General features: G+C 38.0%; 1 protein-coding gene across 3 annotated transcripts in view; it reads left to right on the forward strand.

The window, feature by feature from the left end:
- SVEP1 (sushi, von Willebrand factor type A, EGF and pentraxin domain containing 1) overlaps nt 1-22,028 on the forward strand; it is a 178,849-nt gene that overhangs the window by 54,965 nt on the left and 101,856 nt on the right. For all 3 annotated transcript variants that reach the window (XM_059411091.1, XM_059411092.1, XM_059411093.1), the window contains exons 5-9: nt 601-780; nt 7,740-7,919; nt 14,371-14,568; nt 16,810-16,928; nt 19,193-19,322. In XM_059411091.1, the coding sequence (XP_059267074.1) occupies nt 601-780; nt 7,740-7,919; nt 14,371-14,568; nt 16,810-16,928; nt 19,193-19,322 (807 nt within the window). The remainder of the gene's footprint in view (nt 1-600; nt 781-7,739; nt 7,920-14,370; nt 14,569-16,809; nt 16,929-19,192; nt 19,323-22,028) is intronic.

Below are 22,028 nucleotides of genomic sequence, written 5' to 3' on the forward strand. Positions count from 1 at the left end.
TGATAGAACCATAAAACCAGAAAGATTTAGTACTTGAAAAAGATCTCATATGAACTTAAAAGCCACAAATCTAATAACAGTTTGGTAACAAATGAGCTGGTTTTGGCTCTGGTGATATTTAAATCCATTTAAAGAGAATATTTTTATGATATGGTATCTTGATAGTATTCATATCAAAAGTTAAATTGATTTAATTAACCTGTAGCATGTACAAGAGGCCGTGGAATCTGCAGCAGATGTACTTTATTGGACTTATTCCTTGTTTCATGCCACCTTAATTAAGAAGGAAAATAAATAATGACATACGAATATCAAGAACTAGAAAATCTCATATCCACATAGATATCAAAATAAAACATTTTAAAGCTTAAAAAAGACTTAGTCTGTTTAAAAAGTTTAATTGGAAGTAAATACATACCTAATAGGAGTGAGATGTAAGGGTTCCTCTTCCAAATATGCACTTAGAAATTGAAATGCAGTATATAGAAATGATGTGGGTAATTTCACTGTGTGTCTAAAGTGTCCTCTTAAACAAACAAAGAAAAGGATACTGCTTCAAAGGCTTATTTTGCTTTTTTATTTTCTTTCTGTAAATGTTAGTTGTCCACTGCCCTGCCCTGAGGCCTCCTGAAAATGGTTACTTTATCCAGAACACTTGTAACAACCACTTCAATGCAGCCTGTGGGGTCCGATGTCACCCTGGATTTGACCTCGTGGGAAGCAGCATCCTCTTGTGTCTACCCACTGGTTTGTGGTCCGGTTCAGAGAGCTCCTGCAGAGGTATGCAAACTGCCGGTTCACATTGTTTATTGATTGCCTTGCTTGATTTCCTTGACTTAAATTTTAATGGACCAGTGAAGTTCTTTGTTTCTTTTAATTTCATAGACCACAGACCACAGAAAGAAAAGATTATAGGACATCTGAAATCAGAACTACCAAGTTCAATTGACCACATCATCATAAGCTATCCCCTTTATGCTTCTTTTATGAACAAACAAAGAGCAAAGAAAGGCCCTTCCTGGGAAGGAAATGTACAGGTTATCCAAACCTCAGATTTTAAGCAGCAAAGGCAGGGTGCCAAGGAGAGTTTTGGAATACTGGGAATGGGGGCTTTGATGACTAATATCATTGGAGGACTGGGAACCACACCACAGTCCCACAACAGGATTGGTGAGCTGAATTGTATGTCTCCAGCCATTGCTCGGATTAGATAGTGTGCTATAGAAAGTGGGAATTTGCTAAAATGAGATCCCAAAGAGCCTAGACAGCCCAACAGAAACAGGGACATATAGTACCTCAAATAGAACCTAAGGCTCTCACATCAAGAAAAGAGAAAAATCAGATGGAACAGTACGTTAGTTTACCTTCGCTCTTACCATCTCCAAGATCTCTTTTCCTACTTCTCAGAACTATTGCATACTCACAACTTCCTAAGGTTTCTGTCTTTTTTTTTTTTAATGAGTCCAGTTTTTTAAAAATATTTATTTATTTGAGAGAGAATGAGAGAGAGCAAGTGGGGGAAGAGGCAGAGGGAAAGAATTTCAAGCAGACTCCCCGCTGAGTGCAGAGCCCAGTGCTGGGCTCTATCTCATGACCTGAGATCATGACCTGAGCTGAAACCAAGAGTTAGACACCCAACTGACTGAACCACCCAGGTTTCACAAGTAGGGTTGGGAGAGAGAGGTATCTAAGAAAAGAGGGGAGTAAGCCGAAGGACTTGAGAATCTCTTCCCATTAAGCTTCTGAGTACAGTATTTATCCCCTGCCTAGAGTTGCCAAATGAAACACAGAACACCCAGTGAGATGCGGGTTTTAGATACACAACAATTTTTAGTATAACTAAGTCCCATATAAGGTGTGGGACTTAGTTATACTAAAAATGAGGTGCTGATTTTCTAAAACTCAAATTTACCTGGATCTCCTTATTTGTTTGTTTGTCTTGTTAAAATATGGCAATCTCATCCCCACCACATCCCTCAGGCATCTTTTGGTACTACACTTTGGGATTTGACTTCTCTAGGATCCCACATGACATAGCTCCCTGGAATTTGGTGAGGAGTTTCCTCTTGGCTCTTGTACCCATAAGGGAAGGCGACCCACTCAGGCTCAGGTCATTTGTGAGCCCAGGAGCCCACCACGGTGGTGATCAGCTGCCAACATTGAACCCATCCATTCATACGAATCTGCTTAACTTAGGTCCCAATCCATATCCTTCTCTGTATCTACAAAAAAAGAAGAAATCAGCAAAATTATACAAGGGGAGCCTGAAAGAAAAGGGGAACAAATGGAATCACGGCGCTAAATAAGGCTAGGATGCCAAGAAATGGGAGAAATCTGAAAACAAAAGGATTTCTGAAGGGAAAAAAAATAAAAAGGTTACAAACACAATGACTGAACATAAAGCCAAATTAATAAGTCAGAAAACCAACTCAAGAAACTTCTAAAAGTAGAGCAGAATTTCAAAGATTAAAAAAAAAAATGTGAAGGAATAAAGTGTATGAGAATCATCCCAGGCAATGGACTCTTCTCGGATTAGGAATCCAGAGAGAAAATGGAATAAAGGAGGGTATATCCTCAAGCTGAAATCTTGAAACTACACACAACTAACATCTTTGATATTCAGCTTAACATCCCTTAATGAGTGCTAGAGAAAGAATTATTGCAAACAGATCCATGTCTGGAAGTAATCTTAGTGAAATATCTGAATGCCCTGGAAGAATGGAAAATTGTCTCCGTTTCACAGTTAGAAATAAATAACACTACCTACAAAGGAAAGAGGATCAGACGTGAGCCTCTTTTTAGTCACTGTAGATATGAGAAGATGAGAATTATGTTGCCAGGATTCTGAGAGAAAAGATTCAGACCCTAGATTTCCAAACTCAGACAAGCTACTGTTTATGTGGGAAGGCCAAGGGAAGACATCTTCAGTCCCACGGTCTCCAATGGTAAAAAGTCACATGCCATTACCAAAAAAGTGACTCATAGAAAGCCACTTAGATATATTCCTGTAGCTATGTCTTATCTCTACTCCTTCTTCCACATACTTCATGGCAGAGGATGGAAAGTATGACATTTTAACTTTCCACTTACTGGCCTTCCAAAGAAGAGTGAGAGAAGCAAGTAGACGACCCCTTTAGGATAAGGTCAGACCCCTGCCTCTTTGCCTTCCACAGTCCATAGCCTCACTAAACCACAACATCATAGAAAATTAAATTTTGTAATAGAATTTTCCCTGAGAAAATGCTCCAAACAACAATGAGAATACTACATTTAACATCAGATTTATTTTATTTTCAGTATAGATACTATTGCAATTTGGAGATTGGCAGGAACTGCTTACCTGGGGGGGAAAAAATCCAACTAGCCTTTAAAATGAGAACCAGAGCAGTTCTCACATTGTTTACTTCTTACTAGACTGTTTTCTTGAAGGAGTAAATTGCTATTTTCTAAAAAGACCAAACAAATATTTAAGGATTGCTTTAACATGGATGTACATCAAGAAACATTTAGTGCGAATTTTTCAGCTTGTTGAAATAAAAAAAAAATTAACTGAAACTAATAAATAAGCATGTTTCTATTAAAAACATTCTTGGTTAAAAAGGAATATAAGATGTTTAAGCACTAAATAGGAATTCTTGCATACGCTTTGTTTCCCAGAGGAGCAATGAAAGTTTATTAAAACCAGCATTTGAGAAACAATATAATTTGTATGTGCATGAAACACCAACTCAATTTACTGTCAGTACTCTTGAGAGATGTTGCAAATCCATTTCGTCTTGAGTTGGAAAGCCGGAGTGATTTTGGCAGCTTATTACATCTAAAAGTAGTTGTTTAATATGGTTTTCCGGATCCTATATATTTTGATCATAGGAATTTATCTGTTCACCTTTTTAATCCACCTGTCACTTGGGATTCTGCCACATATGGTGGACACACTTAATAAAAGTCAAAATATGGAAGGCAAATCACTTCTGTGAACCTGATACACTCAACAATGATTTTACTTACATAATGGACACATTCAATAAAAATCTAGATGTGGAAGGCAAAATCTATCTACTCATCTGTCATCAGTAGTTGACTTTGGTCCAAGTCATCCCAGGGATGGAAAGGCTAAGGCTTATGGTTTAATCTTTAATTTGAGTCTTGAATTTTCTCTAAGAATAATCAATCCTAAATATGTATATTTAATGCACCCAATATTTATGCTCTGCTGACTAATATCATTTGAATGGGTTCCTTCAGAATAGATCCTGCCAGACAGTGACTTCAGCAGAATATGCACGGAACAATTTTCCTAACTTCCTTTCCTCTTATTATAAAGTTAAGCTTTCATCATAAATATATTCTTGATATGAAGAATTCACAAATACAGAAATGTAGAAGAAAAAAAATCATACCCAGAGTCCCCCCAGATTCTTGAGTCCCAAATTATTTTGTTCAAAAATATCTAAAAAAAAATATATATATGTTTATAAAAAATAAAAAATAAAAAAAAAAATAAAAATAAAAAAATAAAAAAAAATAAAAAAAAAATATCTAACAAACCATAAGTGACTCTTAATCTCACAAAACAAACTGAGGGTTGCTGGGGGTGGGGGGGGGGGGGAGAAGGGGGGTGGGGTTATGGACATTGGGGAGGGTATGTGCTTTGGTGAGTGCTGTGAAGTGTATAAACCTGGCGATTCACAGACCTGTACCCCTGGGGATAAAAATATATTATATGTTTATAAAAAATTAAAAATTATAAAAATTATATCTAGAAATTGCCATGTTTTCTTCTGGCCTTTAGTGTTACATAAGTATTATTGTTGATAATAGAACTTTGTTCTTTTGCAGAGGTTGTGTGTGTGTGTGTGTGTTTGCTATGCCTGATGCTTATAGGATTAAATCTGTGAGCAAATGAGTATATGTGAACATCCTTTCACATATCCAACAGGAATGTACTCTCTTTTCCTCTCCGTATCTCTGTTTATGACAGGGATGTACATACCATCTGACTGGAAGGATAAATCTCCACGGGGCTCTACAGCCTCCCTCCCCCAGCCCTTTCTGCCCTTTCCCCCGTCCCTCCTTTACCTTCTGTCCCCATCCTCCAGCTTCCCCTCCCTTCTCTGCACTGTCCTTCCACTACTCTTTTCCCTTTTCTCCGCTCCCCTCCTCCTCTTCTACCCACCTTCCCTTTGCCTGGTCTTCCCTTTCTCCTCCTCTTTGCTTATTCTCCCACTTCCTTTCTCCTTTACCCTTTCCATACTTCCTCCAATGGGAAATCCCGAACAGAGTGAGTTTCAACTAGAACTGGAGGAAAAGGGGCGTAGAAAGAGTAACTCTTCAGAGATAATTTTGTCCACAGAACATGTGAAAGATTGGAGATCCCAGGAGGGTGTAGAAATTGATGGAGTTGAAGTCCTTCAGGAGTGACCCAAGGAGAGAGGCGGTTGTTGTCAGAGAGTGGGTTGCTTAGGCTGATGATAGCAAGGCCTAGGGGATAAGGCAATGGAAGGGAGGCTGAGGTAGGGCGAAGGATATGTTTATTGGAGGAGAGGAGGTAACGAAGAGAACGCCCGGAATGATCTTCTACATAGAATATATGAAATCACCAAGGTGTGTGTGTATGTGTGCATGAGAGAGAAAGAGAGAGAAACAGAGAAAGAAAGAGAGAGAATAAATCTTAAAAGAAGAAGAAGCGGCCCAGAGGTCAGCAGGGAATTGGGGGGAAAGAAAAGATGTTGAGTATTTAATATGACATTTTGTGGGAACTGAAGTGTTTTAGAAGGAAAAGAGGAAGGGAGAGGCAAAAATCTGGGAAGTCCCAAGGAGCAAAGAGGACACTTCTCTCACCTGCAGGCCTTGGTATAGAGACGGTGAGATTTTGATTAGAATAAGAATGTGAAAGAAAAGTTGGCAAGTGAAGGTTAGGATAGGAGAGGATTTGTTGAAGACTGATCATGTATTCCAGAGGGCAGGTGCAAGAGTGTGTGAATTCGATTTGGATTAGAACTACATGGGGGTGACCCTGGTAGATGAGGGATAACTTTGGAGCCTTGGGCATCCTGAGAGTGTCAGAAACAGGAGTATAGGATGTCATAGTGTTAAGACACATTATGGGATTTGGATGGGCTGGGCAGTGAGGATGATCTTGCTGGGAGAGCTTAGAGCACAGATGCTGCTTGGGGGACCTGCAGAGGCAGACAGTTCGAGTGTCCTTTTGGACCTTCTGTGATGTAGTATTGAGGCTACTACAGTAGCCTCAATATTAGCAGTATTAGGAAAATGCATGTTTCTCTAGACACCCTGTGGCACTTCGACTGATGGGGATGAGGCTGACTGAGGCACGGGGAGCATTTCCAGGATTAAGAGTTTAGTAAATATGCCTGGCTGCTCTCTCATGGTGGTTTTAAAGCTGATAGATGAAGGAATCGTGTCCCCGGTGGTACCCGCTCACTTCTCAGACCAGGGAAATATGATCCTAGGCCACAAGCTCTACCTCTGAGCAGGGTTGGAGCACATACAAATCACATGAGCCGACAGAGGGGAGAGATCTTTCCCTAGGAAATTAGCAAAGGAAAAATGATTGGCTACTGGGCATAGGAAATTGGGATTTATGTACAGCTACTGGTATCAAAGATCCAAGTATACCGTCCTAAACCAATTAAGAGTTTATTTTTCTCTCATCTAAAAGTAGAAGAGAAGCAGGTAATCCTAACCTGGTGTGATAGCTCCATTGTCATCAGAGACCTAGGCTTCTTTATTTTTTTGCTCTACCATCTTTGGGCATGGTAGTTATCCTATAGGAGTATTCTCTACTTACACTGTAATATGCTAGGGTACTATCCCTCATGTCCATAGTTTAGGACTAAGAAGGAAGAGGAGGGGAAGGCAAAAAGCACTCTCAAGTGAGAGTCTCCATTCAAAACTTTTCCAGATATACCACCCAACTTCAGTTCACAGCTCATTGCCTATCATTTGTTGCAATGGCGGTGGGCAATTGTTACCTTTTAGCTGTGTGTATTCTATGCTGAATAAAACTGGGAAGAATGTTACTGGGTAAGCAGCTAGCTGTCTTTGCCACAGCAGCAAAAATGCACAAATAAAACAATCTTAATGCATTAAGTCAAAATTTAGCATCATGAGCTAGGATTTGCAGTCAGTGTCTTGGAAGAAAGGGATGAAAAAGCTAAAAGGGCCAGAGTTATGATCAGAGAGTAGGATACTCTCTTTTAAGATTGCAGAGGCTGGGCAGCTTTGTGGAGGCTGGGACCATTAAGAGGCCCAGGATATACCCATATATGCATGAGACCTGAGAATGGTTTAATCATGAACCTGAATCCTGTCCTGGAACAGAATCCTTGTAGCCTTTGGATTCATTCATACAATCCTTGTTGGATTATAGCCTGGAAAATCACAGCCAAGGCCTAGCCAAGGTTACAGAAACCTCCCATTGTCAGCCACCTCCAATCTACAGGTGTCAGCATCCATCTAGGACCAGATTCCTTAGATAGCTTAAGTGTCCCACCTGTGGGCAGGGGCCAACCACAGTGATTTTGCTTGGGCAGAGCATCTGGTGAAACACATGCTTTTAATGGTCCCACACTAGCTTAAAACCTATTGGTGCATTATTTACTATTTGCCATCTTAAGAAAAGGCATGTTCTTGCTTTCAATGTGTAGGCATTATTAAACTTACTATTTTTATGTTTATTTAGTAAAATGTGACCTAGTTGTTTTCATTTTATATAGTACGAACATGCCCTCATCTCCGCCAGCCCAAACATGGCCGCATCAGCTGTTCCACTGGGGAAATGTCCTACAAGACAGTGTGTTTGGTTACCTGTGATGAAGGGTACACACTAGAAGGAAGTGCTAAGCTTACGTGCCAAGCGAACGCCCAGTGGGATGGCCTAGAACCCCGGTGTGTGGGTAAGTCCTTGAAGGCATGGTACCTCTGGTGATTTATTTCTCTGGCTCTAGGATTTTCCTCTTTTCTGTGAAAACCTGGAACTAAAATTGATTCCTAATGAATATAATGGCTACACCTCCATATATACAGGTGCACAGAGACACAGGTACGTAAACGAATACACCATTTTATTCCTCTCCACTGGTAAAAAGACTTCTACACCAGATTCCCATTTTCCAAGTCACTGAAGTTTACAGCTTCAAATAGTGATTTTTTTTTTAAACTGGGGCCAATTTGGGTGGATTTTGTAAATAGCAAATGCTGTGTGATCCCATGCTTTGCTAAATACCAGTTACTTTCACCTTGTTGATGAAAGGACAAGATTATGAACCAGTGAGTCTTGGCATAGACCATAACATTCTGTTTCATCGGAAGGTTTTTTTGCCTTGTCCTTCATGATGAGGTATGACATCTCACTACTGAAATTGGGTCCAGAATGAATAAATTAAGGAGCTTTACCAGTCTGCTGCTCCTTATACACTGTACATACAAATAACAGTGGTAATAATAATGATGATGATGAGAGGGTCACTGCCATTTAGTGAATCCTTATTGTATGTCACATACAGGATACCTAGGAGTGTGGCAGGTGTATAATTAAATTGATGTAGAAGTGTTGGAGTTCAGAGCCTACAGCCAAGAAAGAATTCTTATGAAGTCTTCAGTGCGACAAGGTGGTTTTATCAAAGCACGGGGATAAGACCCGTGGGCAGAAAGAGCTGTGCTGGGGTTATGAGGGGTGACTGATCATGTACTCTGAATTTGGGAGGGGGTTATGGAAAGCACAAGTCTCCCAGGTATTTTGGAAGCAAGGTTTCTAGGAATCTGATTGGACTAGCTATTGTTAGGAAAGGTGATTTATTACTGTTTAATAAAAACTCAGTCATGGGACCCTTCAGATGTGTATCGGGGGCCATATGCTTGGAAGATGATTGCTAACATATATCTTGGGGGGGTAGAGATAAAGGGAGTTTCCAAAGGAACTTTTATATATTAAAGTAGACTCACAGGATCCTGGGGTTCAGGCTAAGAATGTCTTTTGCCCTTAGCAAAGTATCAGTGCCAGGGCAGCTGAGTTCCTAAAGGAATGTTAACACTCCTAACACTGTGCCTTTCAAGGACTTGTCAGTAGGATGTAGGCAGTGAGGAAATTTAATTTTTCCTTTTGCCTTTGTTTCCCAAATCAAAGTAACCAACTCCTTAAAAAAGGAAAAAAGAAGATCTGTATGTAGGAAATGAGATATGCCAAGACCCAAGATGGGAAACTAGATATTAATTTATAATATCAGTTTCATTTCATATCAGTATCATTTATAATGTCACTTTCTTCCAAATTAATTTACAAGTTCTAGTATTATCTGGTATTGGATCCATGGTTGATAATAGAGGAAGGTATCGCCAGGAAGGCCGTTGAGCTTCCAGGGTCTGGGGGAATTCGTTTAACAGTCCAAGAATTGATCCTCACTGTGCAAGCTCAGAAAAACTTACCATACTGAGAAGAGATTAATCTCTCCTGGATAGGAGAATGAAATTTACTATGAAACAAAAATTCAGTTCATTAGCAATGACATACCTACTGGTACCAATACTCTAAGACTTAGGCCCAACAAACACGGTATTTCCCTGTAGGCCAATCTACAAGAACACCCAAATCAGGAACACATTTATTTTGCATAAGACCAAAACAAAGGGAGTTTGCTTCTTCAGATATTCCACAGAATTAAATAAGGGTGCTGGATCTATCACTATAAAAAAAGGTGGCTTTTACAATGGGACAGTAAATCTCAATAAACCTCTTTAGTTGGGATGTTGTCTCCTTAGGCTAGATTTTCTATGTAAATACAAATGTTTACTCCTGAGAATCACCTCTTTCCCTGGTTCCATGACTGTCCACCTTCTCTGCTGAGGGACCCAGTCTTTCACTAACAATAATAATGCCTCTAATAAGGTGTTCCTGTTCTCAGTTCTTAAGATTGTTGTGCACATCTCTCTAATGATTTAAAACATATGCACATCTCGGTGGATTTTTGTAACTATCAAAGGAAATTGCATCTCTCTTTACATTTTATTGGGGAACAACTTACTATAAACCCCAAATTCTGACAACCACCGTAATTACTGTGAAAATTCTGATTTTAAAAAATTGATAGAAGAATAGACAGGTACAAAAGAGAAGAATTTTGAACATGAAGTAAAATGAGAGAGAACTTATTCTCTCTGCCATAAGACAGACTGTGAACCCACAGTACTTAAAAAATAGGACATGATTTGTACAAGGATGCACAGAACAATGGAGCTATACATGACTAAATATGGTGCAGAAATGAACGTTTGTTTATAGAAGAGTATAACACTCAGTAAAGGAAATTCCAGAAATCAATGGGGAAAAAGCTTATGTAAAAATTAATTTTGACTCCACTACATACCTACAAAAAAATCACTAAATGAAGTTGATTAATTAAATCAGGCAAATTAAGGAGTGAAATATAAGAAAAGATGTGGAATTTTATGCAGGAGAACTTTCGAGAATAAAAAGACAATCTGAGTTTTTAATGGAGAAGAATTTTCTAAGAATAAAAGAAAAGAAGAACAGATTTGGATACATAAAGATTTAGATTTCTGAACTTCAGGTGAATTCTTTACATTATCAAAAGGCAACCAGCAAAAAAGAAAGGTTATTTGAAACACAAGTAACAGTGTCAATGTTATTAATGATTGTTCTTAGCATTTTCTAAAGTATGGAACCAGACAAAAACACTGAAGCATAAAGACTTCAATAGAAAAAGAAATAAAGGAAATGAATTCAATGGACAAATGAGAAGTTAAAAATGCAATTTTTAAAAAGATAAAAAACAAAATTGAGAAACTCCTAACACCAGTTATGAGACATGGGCTAAATTATACACTGATGTAGTTTTGTAGTTATAAATCCTTTCATTTTAAACAGGGAGATTGAAACTAAACATTAAATTCAAAAGTTAGGAAAAGAATGACTGCAATGGAATTTGAAAGAAATACATACTAATAATTAAGGAAAATGAACTACAAAGGGAGATGGGATGCTGTAGAATGGGTAAGAGGGAAATCTTTGAATGAAGAGATACTTGTTTTTAATTTTTTTTAAATATTTTATTTAGAGAGCCACATGCAGGAGGCAGGAATAGAGGGAGGGGGAGAGAGAATCTCAGGCTTCACGCTGATCGTGGAGCCTGATGTGGGGCTTGATCTCACAACCCTATGATCATGACCTGAGCCAGAACCAGGAGTTGGAACTGACAGGGCCAGCCAGGCACTCCTACCATAATAGATTTTTAAAATATAAATAAGAAAAATGCAAAAACAGAATTATTCTAAGAAGCTATAACAAAGTATATAGAGGCCTTTGATTTTTCAAAGAATAATAAAACACTATACATAAATTTGTTCACATAAATTAAAAATCTGTGATATGTATGATTTTCTATGAAAATAAAGTTTTTTAAACGAGTCAGGAAGAAAGTAGAAATGACAGTGTATAATTACTTATAAAAAGTGGAAAATGTTATCTGAGCATTAATTACTCCAAATATGACTGAGGGATCAATGAAACTCTTTCTAACTTTTCAGAAAACAGTAACTCTATACCATATAACTTGGCCCAAATAATGGAAAGCTAAATCATTTATATTATCAAACTACTACAAGTTGCCAACTTGATAGCTATTACCAAAAAACAGATAATAAACTATGACAGCAAATATACTACCAAAAGAATGGCCTGTCAAAACAGCAGTTTAACCTAGGTCTGCAGAAGGGCTTAAAATTAGATATAATCAATCAACATAATAAGTTGTTTCATTGTAACAAATAGGAAAAATTCACATGGTTACTTAGCAGAAGATAAAAATGCCATTCATCATCATTTAAAACACATTTTCAATAAAATTCTGAGAAGCTCATATTGATAAGTGACATAATAAAAAAGATGTCCTTATTAAACTTGCAACCACTTATGGAAACAATATAAGGCAGACTTACTAAATCTGGGAAAAGAAAAGCGTGCCCAGAATCATCCATATTGTGTAGTATTGTTCTCAAAGCTGGAGCACTTGTAATAAATCATACGATTAGAGCTTTGGGGATTTAAAATCATCATCTTTGATAGATTACATGTCTACCCCAAAATGGAATGAATCTACTAAGAGAGCTGAGAGTTCCCAAATGTCGTAAGAATACCAGATAAAGAACTTTTCCATATACAATGATAAATAGAATATATAGAGAAAAATCACATTCAGAAAACCTATGGAAAATATAAAATATGTAACAATAACTTCAAACAGCAGTGTCTAGAAATGGTGTTATACAAATTATAGAATGTTAGAGACAGAGAGAACACTAATATTTTTATAAAATTTTATCGAAATGGAAGTACTCTGTAGATATATCTATAGGTAAAGTACAATCTCATTTAATACCTTAAAAGAGATTTTTTTTTTTTTGCTCCTCTTTTCAAAGTAGGTAGTGATTCTAGAGCTTATCTGAAAGAATATGTACACAAAAAATCACAAAAACAAGATCAAAAGGGAAGAGTAATATAGGATAGTAAAGAGAAAGTAGCTCTATGGGGTTTTAAAATATATACTAAAACTAAAAAAATGAAGAATTTGCCAGTACTGCTGTATAGATGTAGACAACTGAATGGGTCCCAAAGCTTATGAGTCTCGTGTATTACTAGGGAAGCATTACAGGTCAGTTGAGAAGAAAAGATTTATTCAATTTGTAATATGGAAAAATTGGCTAGCTCCTTGGGAAAAACAAATGAAATAAAATGAAATTCTTGTGTGTCTTTAATTCACACCAGACACTGAAATGAATTCTTTGTAGATTTTAAAATATAAAATTAAAAATTAGAGAGTATAGTTAAAATATGTGAATGTTAACCAATTTCAGAACTTAAGTATAAAAGAGGTAGAAATAAAATCAGTGGATTAGGCTATATAAAAATGAAAGAATATTTATCCAAAATAACATAAACAATAAAAAAGAGCATATTAACAGGGAAAAAAATCTTCAATGACTATCAAAGCTAAAATGATAATTTTCTTAATTTAAAAAGACCCATCCCTAAATAAGGGATATTGAGACCCACAGGGTCATTACATTTGAACCACAAATTTGGCTCTGATTTTCCTCTTTATTGCAGTGCAAGAGAAAGTCTGGGCAGTCGTTTGGCACGTATTGTGCAAAAATAAAGAAACAACCAATTTTTCAGAAAAAATTGCTTTTGCCGGGGCAGGAGTTTGAAAGAAATTTCAGGGGGGCGGCGTGGTGGTGAAATATTTTGGAGCACACAGTCTGCCACATACCTACAGGGTGACCTCAAGGATGTTGACTGTGGGTAACTTTCCCATAGTTGTGCCTCAACACTCTTGTTTATAAGCAAGAATGATAACGGTACCCCTCAGTGCGTAGGATTGAGTGAGTCAATACACGTAAAGCACTTGGAAGAATGCCTGGCATAGTACATACTGAATAAATGTTAGCAGTTATTATATCGGAAATACAGATTAAAGATGCTAGGAGTGCTGCCAGTAGAATCAGTACAAAACAAACAAATGTGCACATGGGTGGACACACACACACACACACACACACACACTTACACACATCCCACAGTAAATCTTAGTCTGGAGTTTCCATTCTACTTGCATTCTGCCTCCTTCATTTGTTCCAAAGATAACATAAAGGGTCAGGGCCCCAGAATGACATAGTGATTTGGGGGAGGGAATGAAAATTTTTCTTATAATGTGCTCAGTAAAAGATGGAACCAAAAGAACTCATAAAATGGAGACAGGTTGCTGAAGATACTGGTTAATCCATGAAAGAGGGACTCTAATTTACTATTTTAGTTTAAAGATTTTATCTATTTATTTGAGAGAGAGAATGAGACACAAAGAGAGAGACAGAGAGTGCATGATTTGGGGAGGGGCAGAGGGAGAGGGAGAAGCAGGCTTCCTGCTGAGCCGGGAGCGGGGATGTTGCACTTGACCTCAGGACCCTGGGATCATGACCTGAGCCAAAGGCAGACACTTAACTGACTGAGCCACCCAGGCGCCCTAATTTACTGTTTTGTACTTTAGAGCGATAAATGTTCTACAGACTGAAAGAAGGTGCTCCAAGCCAGTGATAAAAATCACAGTTGGCGTTAATTAAAATACCAGTTAGAAGTTTTTCAATGTATTGCTACACTGACAAAATAACATGAGATAACCAAAGATATATAGTTTAGCATTATTTATAATGTATCATATGTTCAGTGTCATAAACAGATACCATTTAATGACGTATGTCATTTCCTAGGCAGCATAATTTTATTCTTCTTGAAATTGGTGGGAATGCAAATAACGTTCTTTCATTTCCTTACAACAGAGCGCCACTGCCCCACCTTTCAGAAGCCCAGAGGGGTCATCATCTCCCCCCACAGCTGTGGCAAGCAGCCTGCCAGACCTGGGACGGTCTGTCAACTCAGTTGCCGCCGAGGATTCATTTTATCAGGCGTCAGAGAAGAAGTGAGATGCACCACCTCTGGCAAGTGGAACGTCAAAGTTCAGACAGCTGTGTGTAAAGGTAGGCCCCCCTGTGTTGGTCAGGTTGAAAACGAGATTCCTATATAATGGCATGTTCGTACAGGGTGTGCCTGTCCCTCTTTGCAGCTTTTGCTGCAAATCCAAGATAAAGTGGTAGGAGTTATCCTAATACACTCTATGAAGGTTTCTGTTTCAAAATGATGAATTTACAAAATCCAATTCTAATAGGCCAGGCAATGACAGAAGAAGTAGAATATAAGGATAATGTTAAAGCTGGAAATCAGGTAAGTTGTCCATCAGGAGATGAAAATCTCTGAGGAATTTCTGGTCCATATAAAGCCCATAGGACTGAGTCCATTTAAAAAGAAGCAAGTTACCCCTGGGGATAAAAATATATGTTTATAAAAAATAAAAATTATATTAAAATTAAAAAAAAAAAGAAGCAAGTTATCAGTGCTTTGTTTTTGTTTTTTTTAAAGATTGGGGGAGAGGGAAAATCCTCAACTTGATCCTACAACCCTGAGATCATGACCCAAGCCGAAACCAAGAGTCAGACATTTAACCAACTGAGGCACCCAGGCACCCCATTCCCCTTGAAAACCTGCATCCCATAACTTTCACAGGAGGCCGTTGCCATCTTACTTGCAGCCAGAACAGACTGCTATGAAAAGGGGGGTGTCGAGAACAAAAACGAGTTTTCAGAAGTAAAAACATCAAAAATATCTCTAAGAGAAGGGTAAACAAAATGGAACAGATGTCGTTGCAAACACTATTAGTGATTTGAAGAACCAAACTGAGAGTTCCCTCAGAATGGAGAAATAATAAACAAAGAACCCAAATATCCCAAGTGATCAAATAAAAAAGATGGAAGCTAAGAAATACCAAGGATAGGAAAAAGCCCCAATGTACATTTAACAAAGAGTTCCAGAAGGAAAGAGGGAAGTGGATGGAGGAGAACTTTCTTACTAGTAGAAGGAAGTTTCTCTGAGCTAAACTCGAAACATGGGATCAGCCATACATAGCCCCTGACCATTAGACAGGCATAGTTTCATGACTGGCAAAATTTCTGAGGTCCAGAGTTTAACAAGAAAATCTTAACTCAGTTTCACAGAGAAAAAAGGGAAACTGCACAAAAGAAACAAGAGGCAGACTTACATGATACTTCTCATTTACAACTCTAAATGCCAGAAGGAAATAGAGCCATGTCCAAAGAATACAGGAAAAAAATAGAAACTTTATGTTCCAAATCCAGTTAAACTATTATTCAAGTGTGAATAAAAACTCAACTACTTTTTTAGATTTTCAGAGTCAATATGGTAACTCATATTTGTGGGGGAAAAGTGTCTAGGTGTCAACCCCTCCAAGAAAAAGAAAATATAAATTGTATAAAGTTTTCAAAAAACAAGATATGAGACTCAGATTATATCAACTAGGATATATCCAGCTGCAAGTTATCGTAGACCTAATTTAACATAACTTAAAATAAAGAACTTCTATGTTATATATAAGAACTTAGCTCTACAGTGACCGATGTGGATATGTTTAACGTTACCACCTCTGTCTAACTCCGTATCTGTATTACAGAGTTTCTTGCTGCAGAAAATATCATTGGCTTCCATTTGTTGTTTTGACAGTGCGTTTTAGCACTGCCAATTAATTCTACTTGACAGTCTTGTTTTCAAGTGTAGTTCCTTCTGGCCACAGTTAACATTTTTTTTTTTTCTGTTTCTTCATTCCATTCAAAAATCTTTACCAAGCTTCCAGTGTACTATTTAACACAATGGGACAAGAGCTATCCTAGCCTTCAACAAATGCGAATTCTGCTGGGGGGCGAAAATTCAATTTCAAAATGGCATGTTGAGTTTTATGGTCAGGAAGGACAGAGGGCTGTGGGAGCCTGTGGAGGGAGCGCTTCCTGAGGAGCTAGTGTCTAAGCTGAGAAAGCACAAGGAGTTATCTAGGTCAAGAAGGGTGAAGGCATTGACTCAGGCACAAAGGCACAGGTGCAAGAAAGACCAGGGAATTGGTATGGGAATGAGAGTATCCAGCCTGGAGAGTGATTTCTGGTCAGGGACCATAAGAGATGAAGCTAAGAGGTCAACAGGTACCAGGTCAGGAAGGGTCTCATAAGCCACGCTGAAGGCCGCCGCATATTCCAAACTAATCTGGAACTGAGCTGGAAACAATGAGTCACAGAGTATTCACACATTTTTACCTCTTTCTTAAATGACTTAGAATTACCCAGCAATCGATTCACTGATTTGTGCATTTTCTGAGTCAGATGTGGAGGCTCCTCAAATCAGCTGTCCTAAGGACATAGAGGTCAAGACTCAGGAACAGCAAGACTCTGCCAGTATCACCTGGCAAATCCCAACAAGTAAAGACAACTCTGGGGAAAAGGTAATGTTTGTGTGAACATTTGCATCCTTTTTGAATGGATTTTAAATGCACTGCAAATATGTGAGATATCGAAGATTTACTACTACACTAATGACCATTCTCTCTATATATACTGTACTCATAAATATTAATGCCTCATTGGCTGGAGGAATGATCGGCCTTGAGTTTTTAACTAGAAATCTCAGATAAGAATCACTAAAATGGAAACTTTGTACTCCATGGATTTGTTGTATTATGTATCCATTAAGATTACCTGACTAAGAATTCTTTGCCCCTTACCTAGGCTCTGCTGAACTTTTAAGAAAACAAAAAGATGTGGAAACAATATGAATTCCTCTTTATGAATGTATCTTTTAAAATATGAGCCCTAAATGATTGTATATTGGCCAACGTGAAGGAGAGATCAGTTCTTAATTCAGCATTCTCTAACACAGAATACAGCATTTCAGTATTGTATATAGCTTGAGATAATTATCCATTACATGTTAAAAAAGGAATTCATTTAGGACTTAACACTGTTAGTATTCACATCCACAAAGATGCTTTTATGGTATATTGTTTTCACAACTGTGTGTAAACATGTATAATTTGTGCCAGCCAGGCTATATTGCTATGAGGGGAGGTCACAGCACACACACAAACACTGTTGTAATCATTGTGCTGAATATACTTAGAATCAAGGTAACTTTAAAAAAAAATAACTATAGTCACCATGCTGCACATTACATTTCCAAGATTTTTTTATTTTATAAATGGAAGTTCGTAACTTGTGACCCCCCTTATCCCACTTCATACCCCCTCCCCCATCCCTTCCTCTGACAGCCACCACCTGTTCTCTGTATCCAGGGATGTGATTTTTTGTTTTCTTAGATTCTGTGTTAAATGAAATCACATGATATTTTTCTTTAGGTAACTGAAGACAAGGTAACATTTAAATCTGAATTTTTGAAGTGCACATGTCCAGGTGATGGTTATTAAGGAGGGCACTGGATTGTGATGAGCACTGGGTGTTGTGAGTAACTGATGAATCGTTGACCACTACATCAGAAACTAATGATGTGCTCTCTGCTGGCTAACTGAACATAATTAAAAAAATAAATAACAGCACAAGTGTGACTTCTAGGACTAAATGTACTGTAGGTGATGTCTATCATGTGTGGTTTCTACTTTACATTAAGAGGCCTGTGAAAACACGCATTATTGTTGCCTTCATCATAATCAACAAGCACTAAGAGGAATACAGCACCATATTTCAGGGTCTAATGAGAGTTCACACTAGATGTTCCCCCGTGTGTTGAAATATTTTTAAAAGTAAAATAGAAAAGACAAACACATTTGACTGTAAAAGTATCTTTAAATTTTTATTTTTAAAAATACCCAAATTAAAAGATAAATAGCAAATTTGAGAAAAATGCTTCAGACTTGTCAAAGGTTAGAATATTCATTACCTAACACATTAATATAAATGTATTTCTATCATATAATTTTCAAACAGCCTAAGAAGGCAAATGTGTAATTCAAAAAGGAAAGAATATATCTATATCTTGCAAACATATGAGAATGTAGTCTTAGTCAGAGGCATTAAGAAATTGTGAACTAAAACAGTGACCTGGTGTCATATTTTTGAGTTAACCAAGAAGTAATGGTATTTAATACAGGGCAGAGAACTTAGAGTGGGAACTTTAGCAGTGACACTGTCAGATACTGACAAATGGGAATGCAAATTTTTACCATGTTTTGGGAAAGAAATTTTGTATTATCTATTAATAAATTGTTAGTGACTTTGAGGCTAGTAATTATGTCCTAGAAATGTGTTATAGAGACATAATTTAAAAATTTTAGAATTACCTGTACAAAACTGTTCATCCCAGTTTTTTATAGGAAAATTTGGGATCAGTTTTAATGTCCTTCAATAGATTTTTTTAAATTAGCATCTACATATTCAATAGAAAATTTTGGAGACATTTAAGAGTCTTCTTAAGTTCTAAAGACTATGTAACAGCGTAAAGAATGTTTTAAGATACTATATTTTAAAAAACGAGGGATAGCATTTCTTACATATGCCAGCTATATAAACTGTATAAATAGAATAATAGTTGGAAAGAAAGACACCAAAGGGCTGTGCCCAATTTTTTTTTCTATTTGCTATATGTATGAAATACTGTATCATTGTTTAAATTTCACTTTTCCTAATAATATGTAAGTTAAAAAATGTATCATTGCTGTTAACTTTAACTTTCAAAATATTTATTTATCTCTAAAAGGTATCAATCCATGTTCATCCAGCTTTCACCCCACCTTACCTTTTCCCAATTGGAGATGTTGCCATCACATATTCAGCAGTTGACCTCTCCGGCAACCAAGCCAGCTGCACTTTCCATGTCAAGGTTATTGGTAAGCGCTGAAATTATTTGGGTGGGTTCGTGAGAATAATCTGAAGGGCTTTGCTGCTCCTTTATCTTTGGCAGTTCCCTCCTACTGATTCTTCCTATGGGCCTTGAAACCTACTCAAGCCACTCCCTCTTTGAAACCTACATACCCTTTACATATCCCTAGCTCTCTCTGATTTCTTCCAATACGGGCCTTTTGAAAAGTTCCCAGGTGTTGTCATTTGTTTTGTTTCAAGGGCCATGTATTATTCTCAAAGTCACTCAATATGTCTGGCTCTTGTCCCCTCCACTCATAAACTGCTGTCATCAGGGTACCCAATGGTCTCTAGAGTTACTCCTACTACACACTTTCTAGTTCTCATTTCACACAATCTTTCCTTAGATTAAACATTTTTTTTTTAAAGATTTTTCTTTTATTTATTTGAGAGAGAGTGTGTATGAGTGAGAGCATGAGCAGGGAGAGGGTCACAGGGAGAGGGAGAAGCAGGCTTCCCACTGAGCAGGAAGCCCGATGCGGGGCTCCATCCCAGGACCCTGAGATCATGACCTGAGCTGAAGGCAGATGCTTAACCGACTGAGCCACCCAGGCACCCCTAGATTTTACATTTTTAACCACACTCTCCTTACTAAAACCGTCTCCTTCCCTAGCTTATCCGACACCAGTCTTTTCTTGATTCGCCAACCCATTGTTCTCATTTCTCCTTGTTCTCTCTTTCCTACTGGCTTCTCTTCCTCAGGCCAGCTTTCAACGGTGACTCATCTCCAGTGTTCCAGCCTAGTCCTCTTCTCTTTCTCTTTCTGTAGTTTTCCTACTGATTCTGTTAACTGACTGCCATCAGATTTCTATCTCAATCTCTTTTCAGAAGTTCAAACGAATGTATAGAACTGCCTACTGAGCTTTCCCTGTAGACGTCCTAGAGGCATTTCAGACTCACCCAGACCTAGAATGTTTCTCAGCTCAGAAAGGGGCCCAGCCAAACACCTACCTCCAGAAATCTGGAAGTCATCCTTGACTCCTTTCCTTCCGTCACCAACATTCTATGAGTTATCAAGCTCTGCTGGTTTGATCTACTTGTTGTCTCTGAAATCTGTCCCAGCCTCTTCATCCCTACAACCACTGCTGTAGGTCAGTCCTTTTTGGGGGGTGGGGACATGCACTGATTTGCAGTTTCGTCTTTGTGTTTTCAGTCAATCAAGCAGATATACAGTGGACAGCAGACACCCATCACCAAGATGTAATGCATGGAAAGACAGGACACGTAGCAGTCTGTAGTGGTCAAGAGCACAGACTTGGAGCCCATTCTGAGTCTGCTCACCCACTTAAAGGCAGTGTGACCAGTAGTTTCTCTGTGCCTCTGATTCCTTATCCAAAAATAGAATGAATAAATATATTATATCATAGGGTTATTATGAGGTTTTTAATTACTTAAAATTCATAAACCACTTGAGCTGGTGCCTGACACACATTAAGCTCTAGGAAACATATGGACATCTCCTATATTCATCTCATGTTTTTTAATATGCTTGTTTAAAAATTCAACACATTTAATTCATAATATTTCAAGAATTTTGCATAACTTCTTAAAATAACTAATGCAGATCAGACTGTCTCCTTATCTTAGAAATTATAGGTTTGGGTAAAAGTCGATAAAAAGAGATCCAAGTAAAAATCAGCCTCATTCATTTCATAGTGCTTGGTGGTGTTTTTTTTTTTTTATTGCTTGTTCAGTGTTGTTTTAAACATGAACTTGACCAGTCATATGAAAAATACGCTGGATTTGTTTTCTGTGATACTGCGATTTTAGACATGGAACTGTGGTTCAAGCATTTGCCAAGTTTTAATTTTTCACAATGAAGAGTCAGCACGATGAAATGTGAAACGTGTACTCAAGTGTCTAGCTAGACACCGGATTTTCAAATTATGAGAGAGAGATGAAATGGGGAAGAAGAGGAAGCAGGGGAAGGTGAGAGAAATGGAGACAAGGAGAGAGGGGGCAGAGAGACAGACAGAAAAAGACAGAAAATTTTCCAAAGCCTGTATTTGCTTGTTTCCTCGGATGACAGGGTGTGGGTCTCTTACTGATAAATGAAAGGAAGCAGGAATGCTTTTGCTTAGCATTCCAGGAATGCGGCCTCACTTGCTTTGAAACAGGCTTTCTTTCCCCTTTGGAGACAGTGCCTCCACTAGTACCTCCTGTCCTTTTGACAGTAATTAACTGAGTCTTCCTGCTCTCTTATGCCTGCAATGCAACTTTATAATGTTTGTCTAGGGACACCTGGGTGACTCAGTCGGTTCAACATCTGCCTTCAGCTCAGATCAGGATCCCAGGTCCTAGGATGGAGTCCCACATCAGGCCCCTTGCTCAGCGGGGAGCCCACATCTCCTTCTGACTGCTGCTTCCCCTGCTTGTGCTCTCTCCCTCTCTCTCTCCCTGAAAAATAAGTAAATAAAATCCTTGAAAAAATAAAATGTTTACCTAGGATCAGATAAGTTTAAGAAAATCTTGGAAATACCTGTTTGTAATTTCTTTTGGGAAAACTGTAAACACTGTGGGATTTGTCAGTTCAACTCTGAATTGACTCGATTCGGCACCCTTCAAGTGCACAGACCTCCAATGAGCATTTCTTCACATTTTTCTTTATTTAGCAACTTTTTCACTGCCATGCTCTGCAGTGAAAACCTAACTGCAAGAGAGACTTCGTCATGGGT

This window comes from Mustela nigripes, chromosome 9 (genome assembly GCF_022355385.1).
Source record: "Mustela nigripes isolate SB6536 chromosome 9, MUSNIG.SB6536, whole genome shotgun sequence".
Lineage (NCBI taxonomy): Eukaryota > Metazoa > Chordata > Mammalia > Carnivora > Mustelidae > Mustela > Mustela nigripes.